This window comes from Phyllobates terribilis, unplaced genomic scaffold (assembly GCF_046119375.1).
Source record: "Phyllobates terribilis strain yellow unplaced genomic scaffold, ASM4611937v1 Scaffold_12__6_contigs__length_324123572, whole genome shotgun sequence".
In the NCBI taxonomy this organism is placed as follows: Eukaryota; Metazoa; Chordata; class Amphibia; order Anura; family Dendrobatidae; genus Phyllobates; species Phyllobates terribilis.
In genome coordinates this window covers 177433438-177457999 of record NW_027362772.1, presented here as the reverse complement: position 1 = coordinate 177457999, position 24562 = coordinate 177433438, and the positions used below count along the sequence as shown (strand labels likewise).

Sequence of the window (24562 nt, the reverse complement as noted above, 5' to 3'; positions counted from 1 at the left end):
GAACAAAAGAAAAAGCAGAATCAAGTCAATATTTGGTGTGACCGCCCTTTGCTTTTAAAACAGCATCAATTCATCCAGGCACACTTGCAAAAAGTCTGGGATTTTCTAGGATTATAGTCAGGTGTATGAGTAACCAATTATACCAAACAGGTGATACCGCTCATCATGCAAGTTGAAATACAGTCATTGACTGAAACAGAAATAGCTGTGTAGGTAGCTTAAAGAAGGTGAGTTTGTGGAAGACCGTTTTAGATCACAGATCATATACTATGTCAATATTGAGCACAGCAGCAAGACACGAGGTAGTTATCCTGCATCAGAAGAGGTGACTGCAGACTTGTGAATCCAAACGATTCGCGCACTGTGAATGCCAGTGCCTGGTGGTCATGGGACCACAAGTATGCAATTTGCATACTCCCGGCTACATTTTGACTATACGCATCTGGCCTTGCTCTATACACTGGGCGCAGCCTCCCTCAAAGCAAACTAGTTGGCATGTGACCGCATGTATGCAAGTCACAGTGACTGAAGACTTGTACCTAAGGTTGGGCAACCATTTTAAAGGCCAACTTCACACAGACATTAAACGGCTGTATGTTAGAATCCATATTACAACTAAAAAATCAGCAGCAGTTTGTGGGGTTTTCCAGTTTAAGGTAAATAAAGCTTAAATTATTACTATCATTTTTCCAAGAGCTCTGTTATCCAAATCCAGAGGCTGAAAACTCATTAAAGGGGTAGTCTCATGTTATTAAATTGCTTTAAATTAGTTAGACAGCATAAACATCGGCAAGTTTTCAATTGACTTTTCTATCTGCCGTCATTCTCCTGCAATGAGAACTTTTATCTTACAGAATGTACAATTGGTTTCCAAGGAGCTTAACCACCAGACCCTTGCTGAGTATGTACAGTAGTTACATTTCAGAAGGGGAGTTAACTCAAGAGATACCAGCCAGCATTCTCCAGCACATTGATTTCTACACACCAGTTAGCTGCTCACCTCCCTCCCCTTCAGCACCTGACAGGGTTATTATCAGTCCAGCATAATTACAATCATCAGTATCCCCCCAAATCAGCAGTTTTTTTAATCACTGCTCTCACTTTCTTGAGACATGTAATTGTTCAAATGCTCCGGTATGTCTAAGTGCAAATATAGTGATAAGAGTATAGAAGAAGAACAAACACTGACAGAGCATTAATGTGTTGTAGCAGGACGAAGACCCTGGCTAGAACTGTCACTCAACATGGAGCACCCACCCCTCCCCCAAGCAACAAGAAAGCACAGAAACTGCAGAGCTGTGAGCTTCTCTGGAGAAAACATGATAGTTCCCCTTTAAGGAATAAGATTTCCATTTGCTAACAGCAAGCAGAGATCTTGTAAAACAGCAATGAATAAAAACAAATACAATTAGGGAGTTACAGTTTGTTTCATTAGAGTTTACAATGAATACGTTTTTTAGTGGCAAAGGGGACAGTCCTTTCATGTTACGGCCCATTAGAATAGTGTGAGACCCCTCTAGTCAGAAGTGGGATTTCAAGCAATGAAGATTCCAGTCAGTGCAAGAAATATGATAAGTAGAGAAACGATGCAACTCCCATAAGAAACGGGAAAGGATTCTTCATTCAGTATGTGCACACATCATCATTACACTGTGGGGAGAAACAAGAAGGTGATGTCAATATGGCTACACACGCACTATAATTCACTTCTTCTAGAGACCGCATCAAAATGAATATTTTATACAGAATCTAAGACAGAATTAATGACTTGAAGTCCACGCAGGAGAAGTCACATTAAAGTAGCTCTGCCAAAATGGCCGCAGCTGGTGTGGGACTGGACATGGCTATGCCCACCCATCAAATTCACAAAAAGTGCTGACATTTTTAAGCCAGAAATGCCAATCCAGACCGAGACTGGGTGACGCTTTCCTGGCGAGATGCAGGCCACAGAGGAGATGCTCCAAATTCATTAAGTGGTGTGCACCTTTTAAGGGGTGATCCAGGACTATTTTATTTTTTAATATGAGCTTCAAAACTAACAGGCAGGTAATTGCTACCAGAGGAAACTACCTGCCTCTTCTACTCCTACATGGCGCCGGCTCAGAGCGGCCACTAACCGCTCATGCCAGTGATTCAGCTGCTCCACTTAAGAGTTGATGGAGTGTGACTGCCAATGTCATGCTGACTGACACCTAGCTCCCTGCAGTTAGGCAGCGGGGAGCCAGCTGTCAGTCAACATGAAGTTGGCAGTCACGCCTTGTCAACAGAGCAGAGCGGAAGCAGTAGAATTTCCAGCAGAAGCGGTCTGTGTCGGCAGAGATCGGCGCAACTACTTACCTGTTAGTTCTTAGGCCCGTACTAAAAATTTTTTTAAATAGTCCTGGATAACCCCTTTAATGAATTGGCACAACGTACACCAGCGAGCCCTTCATTAAACACTTTAATGCACAAAGTCAGTCTTAATACATCAACTTCAAATCAACCTATTGTAGAAGATTTGGAGCACCCCCTGGTGTAGGGATAGTCTTGTAGATTAAATTAATCTTGGCGCTAGAAATTATATGGAAGTAAAAGGCAAAAATTCACTTTAGGGTAAGAAGAGTAGAAAAAGGTAGAATAGAGCAGTCCACTAACAGGTCCTGCTCCATATGAGTTACCTGAGGGCGCTGTCCTTCAGTCACATTTGCAGAAATTCCCAGAGTTTTCACTAAGGTTTCTAGAGAAATGTGGTCACCAGGGGAATCTTGTACAAAATGAAGCAAAACTTCTTCTCCTTGTAAAAAAAAAAGAAAAAAAAAAGGGGGATACAGCAAGTTAAACAGTTTAATTTCAGCTAAAAAATGAAAAAATAGCAGTGATGGATATCTCCTATTAAAACATACTGAGCTGTAGTTTCATAAGAGTTGGGGAGCCACACGCTGTGGACCCCCAGCTCTATGGGTTTATGACAGGTTTTACCCTTCTTCCTCACTATCTTCGCCTGATAAGCTCCATCCTGCCATCTTGTGGTTGTTTTAGATAAAGTCTTACAATTCTAATTTGTGAACAATTCATATAAAATCCTTTTACCTTTAGTGACAATCAACATCCCCCCACTCTGCAGGAGATCTCCACTGAAGTTTCCTTGCACCTCATCTGCATTTGCCTGTAAAATGTAAGTTAGTTGAAATAAAGTCTAACTTAGGTAAACACTATCATCCGTCAAGAAAAACTTATTATTATTATTATAGCGCCATTCATTCCATGGAGCTTTACATGTGAAAGGGATATACATAGCACAAACAATTACAGTAAATTTTGAACAATACAAGTCGGCGACTGGTACAGGAGGAGCGAGGACCCTGCCCGCGAGGGCTCACAATGTACATGGATTTATACTCTAGGGCACATATCTTAAACTCTGGTCAGCAGGGCGACTATATTTAGCCCACAACGCCAGGCAGGCCACCCGCCCGGCATCGCACTTTCAACTGTATCAGCATCCTGGATGCCGACAAAATTGAAAGCAATGATGGAAGGAGTTTCTGCTGACGCTCCCTCTCCCATCATTCTTCCTCTACATCTGACGTTTCAGCGCAGCGGGCGCAATGATGTCATTACAACGCACCCACTGTTCCAAGCAGTGCAAAGGATCCGAAGATGCACTGCAGAGACTGGAGCAGGGAGAAGTGGAATGAGGAGAAGTCAGTATTTTTTTTTGTTTAATGTGGGGCCTATTAAACTGTACAGAGGACCATGTGGGGCCAACTATGCGGGGCCCATTACTCCGTACAGAGCGCTATGCGGGGCCCATTACTCTGTGTGAGCAATCATACTGTGATGGGGTCACCATAATATGGAGGAATTCACTGTGGGGGTATCTTACTGTGTTTGGGAGTGGGGGGGGGGCACTTGTTTGCATTAGACTTTATGATCTGTATTATTCAAGGTTTTTAACCTTTGTTATTAGATATTTAAATTAGGCCATATGCTTTCTACTGCTCTTACATAACATATTCCAAATATTTTATTCTAAGATCTATTACTTAAAATTTACTTTGTTTGTAGGAAGGACAACTACTTTAAGGCTGGTTTCATACGTCTGTCCGTATATTTCCGGTAGTGGAGATATCCGTGTCCGTGTGTGTCACACGTGTGGCAACCGTGTGCCGCATCAAGAGCACACGTACCGGCGCTTGGGAATCAGTGTACAGTTAGTGCTATTCCCAAATGCAGGGTGCTGAACACTGCCCTCATTATTGTCCCCCGCAGGCACTGTGATCAGCACCAGCAGGGACACAATGGAGAGTAGTATTCTGCTCCCGAAGTGTCCACCTGTAAAAATAAGAATAAAATACAAAATCCTTATACTCACTTGTCCTAAGTGTCCCTGGCTGTAATCCATACGACCGCTGAGGCCGAGGAGAATGAGCCGCTGTCGCGAGCGGGCCCCGGAGCTCTGCCGAGCTCAGGAGCAATGTCCGTCACTCATTAAGCACAGCTCCAGGACCCGCACATTCTGCCCGGCTCCTCTACTGATGAGTTGCATGGATTACAGCATACACGGGAACACTTAGGACAGGTGAGTATAAGGATTTTTAATTTTATTTTTACAGGTGGACACTGCGGGATCAGACCCTACTACTCTCATCATTGTCCCTGCTGGTGCTGATCGCAGCGCCGGCAGGAAACCATGAAGAGTACAGAATTCAGCACCCGGCACTTGGGAACAGGGCTAACTGTACACTGATTCCCAAGCGCCGGTACGTGTCACAATGATGGCATCCGTGTTAGCACGTGTTTACACAGACCCATTGACTTGAATGGATCCGTGTTATCCGTGCTGTCGTTCAAAAAACGGACATGTCAGCTTGTGGAGCACACATACACATGGTTTGTGGAAACACACTGACATGTGGACAGACCCACAGATTTGAATGGGTCTACATGTGCTAGTGTCTCCGGTACGTGTGGAAATCAGCACACGTACCGGAAATACTGATGTGTGAAAGAGCCCCAAGTCAGTTTCCATATGACAAGGTTCATGGTTATATTTGAGAAGGAAAAACTTCCTCAATTGGACCTTTTTTTTTTTTAAATAAAGATCAAGGTTGGCCTAGGATGTGAAGCTGTTCATTTTGACCTGTGACTGTAATGATATGGTAATTAGCCTGTATTATTGTTACATTATCTACTCTACCTTGGTTCACTATTTGCACTCTAATCATGTTTAGCTTTACTTGTTAAGTGTGCGCTGTGTACACATCATCTAATCTGTTTCTAATCCTTTGCTAACACCCTGTATCCTGAGCAAATTCTTGTGCAGAATTGCTTATCCTATTTAATAGTGTCAGCGCTTGGGGATATGGACACCTTATGGCTGCGTGCCCACTATGTGTTTTTCAAGCGTTTTTGCTGCAGAATTTCCGCAGTGAAAACGCTTAAAAAACACTTGGTTATACGTGCCCCATGGTCCCCAATGATAATCCGCATGTGCTGTGCACATGCTGCGGAAATTTCCGCTGCAGATTATCATTGCGGAAAAATACGCAGCATGTCCATTAATTTTGCAGACAAGCAGCGTAATTGCTGCCATTGACTAACATTGAAACGCATAATATCCGTGTTAGTACATTTGTACACACGGATATTATGCGTTTCAATGTGCGGATGGTACCCCGGTCTGGGGGAGAGGGGACTCTCATCCAGACCCAGGTACCATAGAACCTGTTAAAAAAAGAATTTAAAATAAAAAATAAAGATTATACTCACCTTCTGATGTCCTCCCGGTGTTTTCTCCCCTCCGTCTGGTCTGCTGTATGGGTCGCGGTGTTGTGAAGGACCTGCCATGATGCCATTGAGTCATGTGACCTGACACATGACTCAATGATGCCACTGCAGGTCCTTCACAACACCGCGAGCCGCCCAAGACACCGGACAGAGCGGAGAAAACACTGGGAGGACATCGGAAGGCAAGTATAAAATTTTTTACCATTTTTATTCTTTTTTTTTAACTAACTTGGTCACACTACTATAAATCCATGCCGGTTGCATGGATTTATATAGTGTGAACAAGTTGTCAAGCACTTTCCAAGTGATGCTAAAATCGCTCGGAAAGGCTCTTGATAACAAGCATGCAGAAATGCATGCAAAAACGCTTGACAAATACAGTACAGACCAAAAGTTTGGACACACCTTCTCATTTAAAGATTTTTCTGTATTTTCATGACTATGAAAATTGTACATTCACACTGAGGGCATCAAAACAATGAATTAACACATGTGGAATTATATACTTAACAAGAAAGTGTGAAACAACTGAAAATATGTCTTATATTCTAGGTTATTCAAAGTAGCCACCTTTTGCTTTGATGACTGCTTTGCACACTCTTGGCATTCTCTTGATGAGCTTCAAGAGGTAGTCACCGGAAAGGTTTTTCACTTCACAGGCCTGCCCTGTCAGGTTTAATAAGTGGGATTTCTTGCCTTATAAATGGGGTTGGGACCATCAGTTGTGTTGTGCAGAAGTCAGGTGGATACACAACTGATAGTCCTACTGAATAGACTGTTAGAATTTGTATTATGGCAAGAAAAAAGCAGCTAAGTAAAGAAAAACGAGTGGCCATCATTACTTTAAGAAATGAAGGTCAATCAGTGCGAAAAATTGGGAAAACTTTGAAAGTGTCCCCAAGTGCAGTTGCAAAAACCATCAAGCGCTACAAAGAAACTGGCTCACATGAGGACCGCCCCAGGAAAGGAAGAACAAGAGTCACCTCTGTTTCTGAGGATAAGTTTATCTGAGTCACCAGCATCATAAATCGCAGGTTAACAGCAGCTCAGATTAGAGACCAGGTCAATGCCACACAGAGTTCTAGCAGCAGACACATCTCTTCAACAACTGTTAAGAGCAGACTTTGTGCAGCAGGCCTTCATGGTAAAATAGCTGCTAGGAAACCACTGCTAAGGACAGGCAACAAGCAGAAGAGACTTGTTTGGGCTAAAGAACACAAGGAATGGACATTAGACCAGTGGAAATCTGTGCTTTGGTCTGATGAGTCCAAATTTGAGATCTTTGGTTCCAACCACCGTGTCTTTGTGCAACGCAGAAAAGGTGAATGGATGGACTCTACATGCCTGGTTCCCACCGTGAAGCATGGAGGAGGAGGTGTGATGGTGTGGGGGTGCTTTGCTGGTGACACTGTTGGGGATTTATTCAAAATTGAAGGCATACTGAACCAGCATGGCTACCACAGCGTCTTGCAGCGGCATGCTATTCCTTCCGGTTTGCGTTTAGTTGGACCAACATTTATTTTTCAACAGGACAATGACCCCAAACACACCTCCAGGCTGTGTAAGGGCTACTTGACCAAGAAGGAGAGTGATGGGGTGCTACGCCAGATGACCTGGCCTCCACAGTCACCAGACCTGAACCCAATCGAGATGGTTTTGGGTGAGCTGGACCGCAGAGTAAATGCAAAAGGGCCAACAAGTTCTAAGCATCTCCGGGAACTCCTTCAAGATTGTTGGAAGACCATTTCCGGTGACTACCTCTTGAACTCATCAAGAGAATGCCAAGAGTGTGCAAAGCAGTCAACGCAAAAGGTGGCTACTTTGAAGAACCTAGAATATAAGACATATTTTCAGTTGTTTCACACTTTTTAGTTAAGTATATAATTCCACATGTGTTAATTCACAGTTTTGATGCCTTCAGTGTGAATGTACAATTTCCATAGACAAGAAAATACAGAAAAATCTTTAAATGAGAAGGTGTGTCCAAACTTTTGGTCTATACTGTATATATTTTCTGCATAAGTATATTCTCACCTTGGTGACAATATCTCGAACCTTTTTCCCAAGAGCTGCAGGAACTATAGAAAGAGCATTATACCTACAATGAGAAATAAACATAAGTGAACCCTCAGTATATTGCATAGAAAAAGATTCCCTAATATAGTGCTCCTAGCAGAAGGTTATGTGGCCACGGGTATTTAAAAAAAAGATTTATTTATATGTATGTACGTTTTTTTTGTTGTTTTTTTTTAATAGCATAAAACAGAAACACATGGCTTTAAAAGGGTACCTGTCACAAGGGCTGTCATCACTGCAATGATTAGGAACTTCAGTTTGAATCGCTTTTGCCAGTGAATAATTCCCCCCTTATTCATGTTTTTTTGGGACTAATTTATTGGATATGACCATACACATCTGCGTGCTTTTAAATAAAATAGTACTTTTATACGAAGATTCGAATGCTGGATTTCCCCTTTTCCTGTACTTTATATTTGGAAAACTTGGGGACAAGTTTCCTTTAAACGAAAACTACGAATTAGCCCACCTCTACCTAGGCTAGGACACAAGGTTGTCTAATATAACCATCGGTCGTAGCCCAACTTTATGGACTTTTCAGACACCGACCTCTTGAATCCCAGCTCCTTGTAGCTCTGCTTGGATTCATCCAGATATAATTCTGAAATAAAGCAGAGATTTGTAGTTACACAACATTAAAAGTCAGAAAACTACAGAGATTAAAAGGCAGCCGAGTGCTGTTGAGTTTACAAGGCGTGATGTTCATTAACAAGATAAGGGAATGGCAATCAGGGTTGTGCAAAAAGCCATAAACCTATTGCGCAAAACCTGGAGTAATTCAAGGACGACTTATATCATATGCCCACCACAGGCTGAAGCTCCTCCTTGGATGCATCATGTCATGACATTGCATAATTAGCTACTTCTCAATAAAATATGTTATTAACCATTCCTTCCTTTATTAAGGGGGATAAAAATAACATCACAGGATTGTGGGAAATCTTATTTTCTGATCATTTTATTTCACGTACAGTCTGCAAGACATAGGTGCTGTTTATGCAGATTCCCCTTAAAACAATGCAGTATCTTATGTTCTGTGGGCAAAACTACTGTGTGCATTCTTACAGCACTTAAGGGGTTATCTAGGACTATTTTTTTTTTCAGCAATCACACCCCTTCGAAAAAGCAGCCTGGAAGAAAAGCTGCTCTGTTGATGTGGAGCAGCTGATTCGCCAGCAGGCACAGTGACGTGTAAAAGTTTGGGCACCCCTGGTCAAAATTACTGTTATTGTGAACAGTTAAGCAAGAGATATCTAATATATATATATATATATATATATATATATATATATAATCGTCTTATCCCGTCTGTCTGTCTTTCTGTCTGTCTGTCCAGGAAATCCCGCGTAGCTGATTGGTCCGGCCGCGGCCAATCAGCGATGCAGGATTTCAGAAAAAGATGGCGGCCGTTAGCGGCTCATCTGCCGGACGGAAGTCAGCGGCGATGCAGCCGGGAGATGAGCGACGCTAGCCGCTCATCTCCCCGCTGCTGGCTGCACAAGTACCCCGACGGGCGGCGCCGCTAACCTCCATGCGGCTACCATCGGGAGATCAGCGGCTTGGGCCGCTGATCTCCCGAAGGCAAGTGTGAAGGGAGGGACGGCGGCGCTGCCCAGTCCTCACTAATACGGTTCGCTGATTGGTCGCGGCCGCGACCAATCAGCGAGATTGGCACCAAATTTAAACAACGCTCTGCTGATTGGCCGCGACCAATCAGCGATATTGGCACCAAATTTAAACACCGTTTTGCTAATTGGTCGCGGTCGCTACTAATCAGCGATTTTAGCGCCAAATTTAAACAAGCTATCCGGTCCTCACTAACACAGTTCGCTGATGGGTGGCGGCCGCGACCAATCGCCGATATTGCCGCCAAATTGAAACACCATTTTGCTGATTGGTCGCGGCCGGCAACCGCGACCAATCCGCGATTTTGGTGCCAAATTTAAACAACGCTCTGCTGATTGCGCCCGGTCGGCCGCATACATTTTCTAGAATACCCGATGTGTTCGAATCGGGCCACCATCTAGTACATATATATGCACACACACACACACACACACACACACACACACAGGGTACGGAAAGCATTCAAACCCCTTTACATTTTTCACTCTTTGTTTCATTGCAGCCATTTGGTAAATCTAAAAAGTTCATTTTTTTCTCATTAAAGTACACTCTGCACCCAATCTTGACTGAAAAAAACAGAAATGTAGACATTATTGCAAATTTATTGAAAAAGAAAAACTGAAATATCACATGGTCATAAGTATTCAGACCCTTTGCTCAGTATTGAGTAGAAGCACCCTTTTTTCACACATGGATTTGGGGATCCTCTGCCATTCTTCCTTGAAGATCCTCTCCAGTTCTGTCAGGTTGGATGATGAACGTTGGTGGACAGTAATTTTCAGGTCTCTCCAGAGATGCTCAATTGGGTTTAGGTCAGGGTTCTAGCTGGGCTAGTCAAGAAGGGTCACAGAGTTGTTCTGAAGCCACTCCTTTGTTATTTTAGCTGTGTGCTTAGGATCATTGTCTTGTTGGAAGGTGAACCTTCGGCCAAGTCTGAGGTCCAGAGCACTCTGGAAGAGGTTTGAATCCAGGATATCTCTATACTTGGCCGCATTCATGTTTCCTTCAATTGCAACCAGTCATCCTGACCCTGCAGCTGAAAAACACCCTCATAGAATGATGCTGCCACCACCATGTTTCACTGTTGGGATTGTATTGGGCAGGTGATGAGCAGTGCCTGGTTTTCTCCACACATACCGCTTAAAATTATCACTAAAAAGTTCTATCTTCATCTCATCAGACCAGAGAATCTTATTTCTCATAGTCTGGGAGTCCTTCGTGTGTTTTTGAGCAAACTCTATGCAGGCTTTCATATGTCTTTCTCTGAGGAGAGGCTTCCGTCGGTCCACTCTGCCATAAAGGCCCGACTGGTGGATGGCTGCAGTAATAGTTGACTTTGTGGAACTTTCTCCCATCTCCCTACTGCATCTCTGGAGCTCAGCCACAGTGATATTGGGGTTCTTCTTTACCTCTCTCACCATTGCTCTTCTCCCACGATTGCTCAGTTTGGCTGGATGGCCAGGTCTAGGAAGACTTCTGTAGTCCCAAACTTCTTCCATTTAAGGATTATGGAGGCCACTGTGCTCTTAGGAACCTTGAGTAATGCAGTAATTCTTTTGTAACCTTGGCCAGATCTGTGCCTTGCCACAATTCTGTCTCTGAGCTCCTTGGGAGGTTCCTTTGAGCTCATGATTCTCATTTGGTCTGACCTGCACTGTGAGCTGTGTGGTCTTATATAGACAGGTGTGTGCCTTTCCAAATCAAGTCCTATCAGTTTAATTAAACACATCTGGACTCCAATGAAGGAGTAGAACCATCTCAAGGAGGATTACAAGGAAATAGACTTAAATATGAGTGTCTGAGCAAAGGGTCTGAATACTTATGACCATGTGATATTTCAGTTTTTCTTTTTTAGTAAATTTAAAAAATTTCTGCATTTCTGCTTTTTTTCAGTCAAGATGGGGTGCAGAGTGTACTTTAATGAGAAAAAAAAATGAACTTTTTAGATTTACCAAATGGCTGCAATGAAACAAAGAGTGAAAAATTTAAAGGGGTCTGAATACTTTCCGTATCCACTGTATGTATGTATATACACACACACATATAATATATTTTTTTAATTTAAATTTTTTGTGCCTAAAATAGAAAGGAAATCTGTCTTCTTAACTTTAGGCCTTTTATAAATCATTTCATCTTCAACTTGCTCAACTGTTAACTGTTCACAATAACAGTAATTTTGACCAGGGGTGCTCAAACTTTTATATGCCACTGTAGTGGTTACTGTTTTTTTTTTACTGTGAGCCTAAAAACTTAGTCCTGGACAACCCCTTTAAGTAAGGGGGATACAGACCTGCGTAAACAGTAAAGATCCTAGTTACTTACCGGTAACGGGATTTTACAGAGCCCATGACAGCACCACCTGAGAGAGGGTATCCGCCCACCAAGGATAGGAACCTACTGAATAAAAAGGCGGTACCTCTCCTCCGCATCAGTTTTGTTTCAGCGCATGAGAGGGCCTCCGAAAACAGGTTAATACATAACCACCACCTCAATATTTGTACTAAACACCTTAAAAAGTGCACACCATAGTGATAAAGGGGAGGGAATTAATAGGGTGCTGTCATGGGCTCTGTAAAATCCCGTTACCGGTAAGTAACTAGGATCTTTTACCCTTCTCCCATGACAGCACCACCTGAGAGATTTATAGAGATCAAATACCAGAGGGAGGGATCACCGCTTGCAACACCCTTCTACCAAAGGACAGATCAGTAGAAGAGGAAAGGTCAAGACGGTAATGTTTGTAAAATGTAGCGGGGGATGACCAAGTTGCCACCTTACATATGATGTCGATGGGCACATCCGCCTTCTCAGCCCAGGAAGCAGCTACCGCTCTGGTGGAATGGGCCTTCAGGTTCTCTGGAACCGGCAGATTGCTAGAAGAGTAGGCTAAGGTAATAGTATCCCTGACCCATCTAGCTATGGTCCCTCTTGTAACCTTAAGTCCTTTCCTAGCCCCCTGAAAGGATATAAATAAGGCGTCACTCTTTCTCCAGGCTTTTGTCACTTCCAAATACTGGACTAACACCCTCCTAACATCTAAGGTGTGAAGCTTATGTTCCTCAGAATCCCTAGGATTAGGATAGAATGAAGGGAGAGTGATTACCTGCGCCCTATGGAACTTGGAGGCTACCTTTGGAAGATAGGCCGTTAACTGGATAGTTAACGGATAGTGCGTGTAAGTCACTGGCTCTACGAGCTGATGTCAGGGCTACCAGTAGAGCAGTCTTTAAAGTTAAGATTTTTTCTGAAACCATCTCTAAGGGCTCGAAGGGAGGTTTGGTTAATGCTTCCAGAACTAAAATAAGGTCCCAAGGAGGCATTCTTGGAATAGGAATAGGTCTGGATCTATGACAAGCTTTAATAAATCTAATGATCCATCTATTTGCTGCCAAGTCATAATTATACAGTGCCCCCAGAGCTGATACCTGTACCTTAAGAGTACTGGTGGCTAGTCCCATGTTTAACCCCTTCTGGAGGAATTCTAGTATGGCCTCAATAGGAATCCTCCCTTTGGCGGACTGACCCGAGGTAGACAAGAACTTAGTCCAGGTTCTACCATAGATTCTAGTTGTTATCGGCTTTGTACTTGCCAGAAGGGTAGTAACAAGATCCGGAGAAAACCCCCTTTGCGTCAATAGCGACCTCTCAAAATCCAGGCTGTCAAATGCAGGCCCGCTCTTTGGGGATGACAGACTGGGCCCTGCCTGAGGAGATCCGGGATGTCTGGAAGAACCCATGGATCTGCTTGGGACATTCTCTTCATCCAAGTTAACCATGGTCTCTTGGGCCAGAACGGGGCGATCAATATAACACTCACCCGTTCCTCTCGGATCTTCCTCAGGATAGTAGGGATCAGTTCTAAAGGGGGAAAGGCATAAGCTAGAGTAAAATCCCACGGAATCTGCAGCGTGTCCACCGCAAACGCCCCCTCTTTTGGATTCAGTGAGCAAAAGGTTTCGGTCTTCCGATTGTGTCTGTTTGCAAATAGATCTATCTGGGGCTGACCCCACCGACCCACAATCTGCTGAAAAACGGCTGGATTCAACTCCCACTCTCCTTGTTTCAAGATGTGGCGACTCAAGAAATCGGCCTTTATGTTCTCTTCCCCTTTTATATTCAGGGCCGAGAGAGTAACCATCCAACTCTCGGCAAACCTGAAGATCTGATCCGCTACTAACATCAGAGGGAGAGACCTGGTACCCCCCTGATGATTGATGTAGGCGACTGTTGATCTGTTGTCTGACATTATCCTGACGCGAGGACCCTGAAGAACAGAACTGAATTCTTTTAGAGCGTTTCCGGCTGCCAACAGCTCTTTCATGCTGGAAGAGAGACTTGTCTCGCTGTCCGACCAGAGGCCTTGTACAGAACGATCCCTTAGGTGAGCTCCCCAACCTTCTGCACTTGCGTCTGTTGTAATTGTATCCGACACCTGGAAGGTCCAAGGAACCCCCAAAGATAGGTTGACCGGACATGTCCACCAGTCCACTTGCTTAAGCTGCTTGCGCTGCTTTGATGGCTGTGGCTGCTGTTGTACCTCCTGTGGCGGTGACAGCTGCTGCCCAGGTGACTACGGCTCCTCATTCATCATGGCGGGGATGCAGACGCCGCCATCTTGATTGCTCCCCATCCTTAAAAGCAGTAGGGCTCCACCTCCTTTAGGCTCCTCCCCTTCCGGCAGCGTGCTCAATTCAATTTCCCTTTTTAAAAAAAAAAATAAATAAATAAAATTTAGCCAGCTGGCGCGCTACACCGCAGATCGGCTCCCTTCTGCGCGTGCGCAGCACAGCGGCACCCGGCGCGCTTGCAGCGGGTTGACAGCTTCCCAGCCGCACATACGCAGACCCGGCTTCCGGCGCACTCCGTGATAGGGCACGTCAGCACCCCGCGCGTGTGCAGCCCGGACTTCCGGCGCGCTCCGTCACAGGGTGCGACGCGACCCCCATGTGCGCAGACCTGGAAGACTTGCCGGCCGGCGCGCTCAGCTCACATTGCGAGGCGCAGACCCGTCCGCAGGCCCCTGCGCACGCGGGGAGGAATCCAAAAAGCAGCACCTCCTCCCCACACGCAGACCCGGGCAGCTGCCAGATGGGCTGGGAACAGGGACCATCTGCTGCTTCCACGGCCTCCAGGCTGCACCGTCCATAATCCAGGTGCATGAGGTACCACCTGGTGAGGCTCCCATCAGGGACAGGAACCAAAACTGATGCGGAGGAGAGGTACCGCCTTTTTATTCAGTAGGTTCCTGTCCTTGGTGGGCGGATACCCTCTCTCAGGTGGTGCTGTCATGGGAGAAGGGGAAAAACATATTTTGTTAACTGCCAAACAAACTGTTATGGGCTTGTAAATGAGAAGATTGTGAAAATGATCTGCAGTAGTGACTCCTAACCAGATCTTTGCTCCAACATCTGATAATCCAGCACCTATTCTTAGACAAGAGCAGCTACAGTTATATGAAAAAGTTTGGGCACCCCTATTAATCTTAAGCTTAATGTTTTATAAAAAATGGTGTTTTTGCAACAGCTATTTCAGTTTGATCTATGTAATAACTGTTGGACACAGTAATGTTTCTGCCTTGAAATGAGGTTTATTGTACTAACAGAAAATGTGCAATCTGCATTTAAACAACATTTGACAGGTGCATAAGTATGGGCACCTCACCAGAAAAGTGACATTAATATTTAGTAGATCCTCCTTTTGCAAAAATAACAGCCTCTAGTCGCTTCCTGTAGCTTTTAATGAGTTCCTGGATCCTGGATGAAGGTATTTTTGACCATTCCTCTTTACAAAACAATTCCAGTTCAGTTAAGTTTGATGGTCGCCGAGCATGGACAGCCCTCTTCAAATGATCCCACAGATGTTCAATGATATTCAGGTCTGGGGACTGGGATGGCCATTCCAGAACATTGTAATTGTTCCTCTGCATGAATGCCTGAGTAGATTTGGAGCGGTGTTTTGGATCATTGTCTTGCTGAAAGATCCATCCCCTGCGTAACTTCAACTTTATCACTGGTTCTTGAACATTATTGTCAAAAATCTGCTGATACTGAGTGGAATCCATGCGTCCCTCAACTTTAACAAGATTCCCGGTGCCGGCATTGGCCACACAGCCCCAAAGCCTGATGGAACCTCCACCAAATTTTACTGTGGGTAGCAAGTGTTTTTCTTGGAATACTGTGTTTTTTTGACGCCATGCATAACGCCTTTTTGTATGACCAAACAACTCAATCTTGGTTTCATCAGTCCACCGGACCTTCTTCCAAAAAGAAATTGGCTTCTCCAAATGTGCTTTTGCATACCTCAGCCGACTCTGTTTGTGGCGTGCTTGCAGAAACGGCTTCTTTCGCATCACTCTCCCATACAGCTTCTCCTTGTGCAAAGTGCGTTGTATAGTTGACCGATGCACAGTGACACCATCTGCAGCAAGTTGATGCTGCAGCTCTCTGGAGGTGGTCTGAGGATTGTCCTTGACTGATCTCACCATTCTTCTTCTCTGCTTTGCTGATGTTTTTCTTGGCCTGCCACTTCTGGCCTTAACAAGAACTGTCCCTGTGTTCTTCCATTTTCTTACTATGTTCCTCACAGTGGAAACTGACAGGTTAAATCTCTGAGACAGCTTTTTGTATCCTTCCCCTGAACAACTATGTTGAATAATCTTTGTTTTCAGATCATTTGACAGTTGTTTTGAGGAGCCCATGATGCCACTCTTCAGAGGAGATTCAAACAGGAGAATAACTTGCAAGTGGCCACTTTAAGTAGCTTTTTTCATGATTGCATACATCTGGCTATGAAGTTCAAAGCTCAATGAGGTTACAAAACCAAAAAAAGTTCTTTAGTAAGTCAGTAAAAAGTAGGTAGGAGTATTTAAAACAAGAAAATGATAAGGGTGCCCATACTTATGCACCTGTCAAATTTTGTTTGAATGCAGATTGCACATTTTCTGTTAATACAATACACCACATTTCAAGGCAGAAACATTACTCTGTCCAACAGTTATTACATATATCAAACTGAAATAGCTGGTGCAAAAACGCCAATTTTTATAAAACTTTAAGCTTAAGATTAATAGGGGTGCCCAAACTTTTTCATATAACTGTATTTAAAATGTAAAGCTTAATAAGACAAGATCATAGAGATGTTTTTTGACATTACAGAAGCTTGATTGATGCCATTGATACTAATAGTGGAAGAATGTAAAGGAAAACTCCAGCCAATATATAATATATACCTTGAGGGGCGAAATATGGCACAGGGAGGGTGTCAGTCACAATTGGTTATTTCATATCATGCTCTGTCCAGTCAGGCCAGACAGACACAACACGGTGTATTCATTTTTACAGGAGTCTTACTTTATCACCAGGCAGCCAATAATTTTCCATGTCGGTGAATGCAAATCAGTACATCAGCTTCCTTGCCATGTCTTGGGGTCTTTGACCAACATGTTGCCTGTAAAAAGCCGAACTTGCCTATATGTACACTTACCCCCTGTGAAAAATTTACCATCTACAAATTCTTCCAGCCCCAAACTCTCCGGTCCAATCCCGATCAGACGGATTTGGTTGGCACCGAACGAATCTTGCAGCTTGGAAACTTCTTTTGCCATCCAGCGGCAAACCTGGCAGACGAATCTTCTCAGGAAGAACAGGACGCTGGTGTGGTCTCTCCACAGCGACTGCAACTCAACTGTCTGAAGGTGCAAAATGCCAAATGTAATCCCCACAGCTGACTATCAGCAGCGTCCAGACATCTGTATATTCATCATGGTTAGACTCCCCTATGTCCACTGCATCTGAGATACACATGTAACATATACACTGGACATACATGACCTCCCATCATGACCAAGGACTGTCTCAGCACACAAAACGGGTAGATGTCCGCATGGTGACCTGTCACCAGTTTGTATGCATAGCTAATAAAAGAAGATTTTAGGATTACCACCTTTCTTCCTCCGAATGGCAGATACGGTGTCCATGCTCCGGATCACAGAACTTACAAGCAGCACAGAACGGGATCTACTCCACAGAAATCTTCAGGCAGGGTACATATCTGGGCAGTGCTACCCTACAGGCCCCCCGAGCTGCTAGGTAGGGCTTTGGGTATTAGACAAGCAGTCTTGATCTACTCAGGACTCGTACACACAACTGTTATCAGTCAAAAAAAAATAAATATATATATAATCTATCGGATTGTATAAGGCTGACAAGTGAGAGAAAAAAAAAATTCACCATACTTTTCTGGATGAAAGTTTGGACCTATTTTTTATACTATCGCATAAACCTATCCTTAGGGAGACCTGTTAGTACACGAGTTCCTATTAAAAATAAAGCTGTTACACAAATCCCTAGGGGCAGTTGGCCCTTCTACGTATCTGTTATGCCATCCAGTCTGACTTTGGTGCCAGGACACATTACCATTTACATAAACTCTAAGCCAGTCTCTTCTTCAGTCATTAAAATCTTCCAAGACATGAAAGCAAAAAGCGGAGGGAAACCTGTAAGCCTCCTGCTGTATAGGGTGGCTAAGGCAGATAAATACCGCACAAACCAAGGTCTTCTAGGACCACCCTTTAAATTTGGCGTTGCTCTGAATGTGGGACACTATCAGTGCAATGCACCGTGGAGCTCCCTACGCTTGCACTTGGTGATGCCCTATTCTATTTATGTTCTAGTACCTGTCAGTCAATAATTCTCCACCGAGCAGCATATCATGCTCAAAAATATAAAATCAAAAATCTACAAGTAAGGCTTTTTTCTTTTTTTAAATAATTCTCACTGGTCGCCATCCTTGGCTGTTTTCAGCAGCACTCTGGTCCATGCCGATACCACGTGACCGCATCTATAAACCATCAGATCATACTGCATCTTCTGTGTGGAGCGGTGGATACTTTCTCAATTTACGTCTATGAGACTCAGTATGACGTCTCGTTAAGTGTCTCATAGGCTAAGAGCAGGTGCAGACTGCCGTAGATTCTCTCATCGGGCCGATTATGCAAATCACACTCCGATCAGTGTGCTCAGATTCTCTCGGATGGGAGCGGAAATCAGACTGCACTCAGATGTCATCCGAGTGCAGTCCAATGTTCCCCACGCACTCACTGAATTGCATGGCTGAGTGCGATGTGAATATCAGATCAAACTAGAGCATGCATAAATAATTATTGAACAGCTCCATAGACTAACATTGGTCTGGGTGTAATCCAATGTTTTGTTGGATTTTATATGGACAGATCATACGGTTGTCTGCATTAGCCCTTACACATTGAGAAAATTCAAAAAGTGACCTCCATTCCATACAGCAGAAAGTGAGGTTCAGAAGGACGCAAATGTGGTCATATCAGTGCGCTGCTGAAAACGGTAACCTGAGAATATATTACTGCGCTCATTGGACATACACACCTAACAGCTACCAATGGAAGAAATTAAAAAATTCTGAATACTCCTTTAAATAAGAGGAAAAATAAGATTCTCTTCAATGTGCAGAATTACATTTTCATACATTTTTGATCCAAGTGACCATCTTTACCATCAGTGTGGTAATCCTGTTTAATTCTAAAAAAAACAAAAAAAAATTCAAACTGCTCCTACTCGTTAAAGAGAACCTGTCAGCAGTATTTAGCCCTTTAACTTAAGGCAGGGCTATAATGGCACAGCGAAGCTGATTAATCTGATACCTGATATGAAGGGATCCACTCAGTGGCTGCTGAATACTCACCTTGTGAAGTTTTCAGAAAATGACGTCTTGTGTGCTTCAGGGCGTAACGTGGGGGCAGGATCTTCTCCCCCGACACCCCAAGCCTCCTCTGCTTCTTGTACAGGTCACTGATTATTCAGTGACCTGACTCAGTTTTGAAATTCTGCGCCGCCATCATTGTGTGGGCGACACGTGCACAGTGAGAGCTGGCGTCTTATGTGCAGGACTTCAATAAAATGGCGCCGAGGCGGCACATGCGTAGATCGAGATTTCGCTTTAGAGTCGAAATCTTGATCTGTGTATGTGCCACCATTTTATTGAAGTCCTGCACACAGGACACAGACTCACACTGCGCACGTGCCGCCCACACAATGACTAATAAAAAGTGCATTTTTTTTAACCCCTTAAGGACCCTGGGATTTTCCGTTTTTGCATTTTCATTTTTTGCTCCCCTTGTTCCCAGAGCCATAGCATTTTTATTTTTTGGTCAATATGGCCGTGTGAGGGCTAATTTTTTGCGGGACGAGTTGTACTTTTGAACAACATTACTGGTTTTACCATATCGTGTACGGGAAAAAAATTCCAAGTGCGGTGAAATTGCAAAAAAAGTGCAATACCACAGATGTTTTATTTTTTTTTTTTTTACCACGTTCACTGAATGCTAAAACTGACCTGCTATTCTTATTCTCCAGGTCATTACGAGTTTGTAGATACCAAACATGTATAGGTTCTTTTTTATTTGAATGGTGAAAAAAAAATCCAAATTTTGCTAAAGAAAAAAAAAAAAAGCGCCATTTTCCAAGACCTGTAGCGCCTCCATTTTTCGGGATCTGGGGCCGGGTGAGAGCTTATTTTTTTGAGCGCCGAGCTGAAGTTTTTATTGATACTTATTTATTGACATTTTGGGGTAGATCCGATGTTTTAAAAAAAAACGTATTTCTGGCGTTTGGAATTTTTTTCTCGTTCCACTGTTTACAGATCGGATTAATTCTTTTTTTATATTGATAGATCGGGCGATTCTGAACTCTGCGATACCAAATATGTGTATGTGGTTTTTTTTTTAGTATTTTATTTTGAATGGGGCAAAAGGGGGGTGATTTAAACTTTTATATTTTTTTAATATTTTTAAAAACATTTTTACACTTTTTGCTTGCTTCTATAGTCTCCATAGGAGACTAGAAGCAGCAATTGTCCATACACCTCTGCTACATAGAGGTGATGAGCAGATCACCTCTATGTAGCAGAAATGCTCCTGTGCTATGAGCGCCAACCACCAGATGGCGCTCATAGCGATCAGTACACGACAACCACTGGGGTCTGCTGCAGACCCAGGGTTGTCATGCCAACCCATCAGTGAACCGCGATCACGTGACGGGGTCACCGATGGGCGGGGTAAGTGACGCAGTTTCGGGGCGGCGCTGTTAGGCTGCGTGCACACGATGCGTTTTTCATGCGTTTATGCTGCGGAATTTCGGCAGCGGAAACGCATCAAAAACGCATGGTAATCCGCACCCCATGGTCCCCAATGGCATTCCGCAATGTCAATGCACATGCTGCGGATTTTTCCGCAGCGTTTCTGCAGCGCTCATAAATCCGCAGCATGTTCATTAATTTTACGGAAGCGCAGCGGAACTCCCGCCATTGACTTACATTGAGACGCATAGAATCCGTGTCTGTACATTTGTATAAGCGGATTATATGCGGTTCAATGTGCGGATGGTACCCAGTTCTGGAGGAGAGGAGACTCTCATCCAGACCTGGGTACCATTGTACCTGTAAAAAAAGAATAAAATAATAAATAAAGTTTATATTCACCTGTCCGGCGGCCCCTGCAGCGCTTCTCCTTCCAGGACCTGAGATGACGTCGCGGTCATGTGACCGCAGGCTGTCTCGCGAGATGCCGGCAAGCCAGGAAGGAACCAGGAAGGAGCGCGACAGCACACGCGGCGGCATCGGAGGTAAGTATAGCTTTTATTTTTTTATTTTTACGGTCACACTATATAAATCCATGCCGTTTGCACAATCTGCATGCGTTTTTTCTGCCAGGGAGATGCAGAAATGCTGCAGAAATTTTCTGCTTCATTTCTGCATCGTGGGAACATAGCCTTAGGCTAAGTGCCCATGATGCAGAAATGCTGCAGATTTTTTCCGCATCTCCCTGGCAGGAAAAATGCATGCGGATTTTACATGTGTTTTTCCCGCCAGGTAGAAGCGTTTGTCAAGCGTTTTTGCATGCATTTCTTCATGCGGGTTATCAAGCGCTTTTCCAAGCGATTTTAGCATCACTTGGAAAGTGCTTGACAACTTGTTCACACTATATAAATCCATGCAACCGGCATGGATTTATATAGTGTGACCAAGTAATAGTTAAAAAAAGATTAAAAAAAAAAACATTATACTTACCTTCTGATGGCCCTCGGTCTTTTCTCCCCTGCATCCAATCTCTTGTACGTCTGGCGGTGGTGTGAAAGGACCTTTCATGGTGTCATTTAGTCATGTGACAGGTCACGTGACTGCCTATGTCAGCGGTCGCATGACCTGTCACATGACTAAATGACGTCATGGAGGGTCCTTTCCCACCACCGAGAGCCGTACAAGAGACTGGACGCAGCGGAGAAAAGATCGGGAGCCATCATAAGGTAAGTATATGTTTATTTTTTATTTTAAATTCTTTTTTTAACAGGCACTATGGTACCCGGGTCTGAAGGGGAGTCTCCTCTTCTCCAGACCCGGGTACCATCCGCACATTGAATCACTTAATATCCGCATGTGCATATGTAGTCATGCGGATATTAAGCGATTCAATGCAAGTCAATGGCGGCAATTACGCTGCGTGTCCGCAAAATTAATGGACATGCTGCGTATTTTTTCCGCAATGATAATCAACAGCGGAAATTTCTGCAGCATGTGCACAGCACATGCGGATCATCACTGGGGACCATTGGGCACGTATTACCAAGCGCTTTCGCTGCGGAAATTCAGCGGCAAAATTGCTTGAAAAACGCAAAGTGTTAACAGCCTCGAGTGGATCGGGATTCCACCCGCGGCTGTTGCGGGCACATGTTAGCTGTATAAATCAGCTGACGTGCCCGGTTCAGTGTGGGCTCAGCGCCGGAGCCAGCGCTGAACAGGAGGTGATAGCGTGGTGCGTACTATTACGCCCCAGGCTGTAAAGGGGTTAAAATACACAGCGTAAAAAATAAATAAATAAATAAAAAACTCACCAAAAACCCATTGTGGGAACGTAGCCTTATGTTCACAGACTTATTGATTTGAATCCAAAACAAACATGTCCCTTATTCTTTTCATCATGGACACTCCGTCCACAAAAAGAAAAAAAAAAACTACAGATGTGTGAATAGCCCCATAGACTATAATGGGTTAACGTGAAATACGGATTGAACAGGTATGTGAAAAGCGGAGGTCTGAATGAGGCCTTAGTTGAAGGTGGGTAAGAATAGACTCCCCGCAGACTGCTGCATGGAGCCCCATCACCTCATTGTGGAGACCACAGCAATCTGAAAGCAGCCCCACAGTTGTACTTCACTTCTGGGTGACTGTACCCACTTTCTGGTATGTGGGTGATCAGGTGAGCCCCATAGTTAGTCTATAGGGTATATAATGTGCAGACATGTGCATAATGACTGCAGAGCATGTATAATGATCACTCACCAGCATTGCTGTATAACCAGGCACTGCAGAGAGTGGTGAAATCCCCTAATTCATTACCACAGCTGAGACTGCGGATCTGGGTGTGATCTAGACAGCGAGGATAAGGAAACAATGGTATTAAGACCCCAGAACACTATGATCAGACCCCAGCTCACCTCCCCGGTCAGAGCATTCTTCACTGGGAGAGCTCCCAGCTTCACCAGGTCCACATCCCCCATATCGTACGGTGTTTTGGAGAGTTGCTTCCTGGTAGTATTAGGCTATGTGCCCACGTTGCATTTATGAAGCAGAAAATTTCTGCTTCATTTCTGCAAGTCCTCTCCCGGAAAAACGCATGCTGAATTCCGCACGCGTTTATCGCGCATTTTTCGCGCGTTTATAACGCGTTTTCCACATGCGGAATTGCCTTGCGTTTTTTATGCATTGAACAAAGGCAATTCTGCTTGCGGAAACGCAAAATTAAATGACATGCTGCGGATTTTTGAACGCAGCATAAACGCTGCGGAAAAATCCGCAGCATGTGCATAGAACTTGCGGAATCCCATTGGGGACCATGGGGTGCGTGTTACCAAGCGTTTTACAAGCGTTTCCGCTGCGGATATTCCGCATCAAAAACGCTTGAAAAATGCTACGTGGGCACACAGCCTTACTACTGGTCCTGCAGCGGTATCCCCTCAGCCAATCACAGCTCAGGACCTCGCCGGGATGGGGTTGAAAGGACGAGCTGTAGAGCCTTATATGGTATGTGGGCGGGGCTTAGTTGTATAAGTCGATACAATGTATCTTTCATAACATCGCTCTGAAAAGATGACACGTGACAAGATAACGGCTCCGGCAGAACTGCTGCTACAGCGGGTGGTGGAACAGTCCTTGTATACTGTGTGTGTGACATGTGAGTGTTGTGTGTATACTTGTGTATGTCGTTTCTATGTGTGTATGTGAGTGTTGTGTGTATACTTGTGTATGTTATATAAAGTGTCTATGTGTATATACTTTATAGTGTGTATATGCTTTATAGTATGTGTGTATATGTGAATGTTGTGTGTATATCTGTGTATGTTATATAAAGTGTCTATATGTGTTTATACTCTATAGTATGAGTGTATATGTGAGTGGTGTGTGCATACCTGTGTGTATATGTGTGTCTATATACTTTATAGCATGTGTAAATGTGAGTGTTGTATGTATACCTGTGTATATTATAGGGTATGTGTACATATGAAGGTTTCGTATATACCTGTGTATGCTTGTGTGTGCTACATAATGTGTCTAAGGCTATGTGCCCACGATGCAGAAATGCTCCAGATTTTTCCTGAGTGTTTCTGCATCTCCCTGGCAGAAAAAACGCATGCGGATTGTACATGCGGATTGTACATGTGGATTGGATTGTACATGCGTTTTTCTTGCTTGGGACATGCAGATGTGAAGCGTTGTTCACATGCATTTCCGCATGCGGGTTGTCAAGCGCTTTCTAAGCGATTTTAGCATCACTTGGAAAGTGCTTGTCAACTTGGTCATGTGGCACCCCAGGGGTCTGGTTGCCACAGTGGTAGAAATACCATGTCTGAGAGCGAGCATGGGTTTTCCTGGTCAGGAGCACTGTAACATGCAACACCTCCTGCCCCAGTCCAGGGAGCTGAGGAACCTGCCCTTTATAAACTGGGTCTGGGGCGGGGTTAGTGAATCAGAGTCTAGTGAGAGTCAGAGCAGCAAGCAAGGAGCTCTG

The 24562-nt window shown here is 44.1% G+C and overlaps 1 protein-coding gene across 1 annotated transcript; it reads right to left on the bottom strand.

Annotated features, from left to right (window-relative positions):
• Window positions 1-914: 914 nt before the first annotated feature.
• LOC141173187 (prostamide/prostaglandin F synthase-like) lies at window positions 915-23087 on the bottom strand. The gene is made up of 7 exons (XM_073657812.1): window positions 22992-23087; window positions 16954-17158; window positions 8395-8446; window positions 7804-7867; window positions 3070-3145; window positions 2658-2773; window positions 915-1650 (listed from the first exon to the last, which is right to left on the bottom strand). The coding sequence occupies exons 1-7, from the start codon at window positions 23052-23054 to the stop codon at window positions 1624-1626; spliced, it is 603 nt and encodes a 200-aa protein (XP_073513913.1). The 5' UTR covers window positions 23055-23087; the 3' UTR covers window positions 915-1623.
• Between the last annotated feature and the right edge of the window lie 1475 nt (window positions 23088-24562).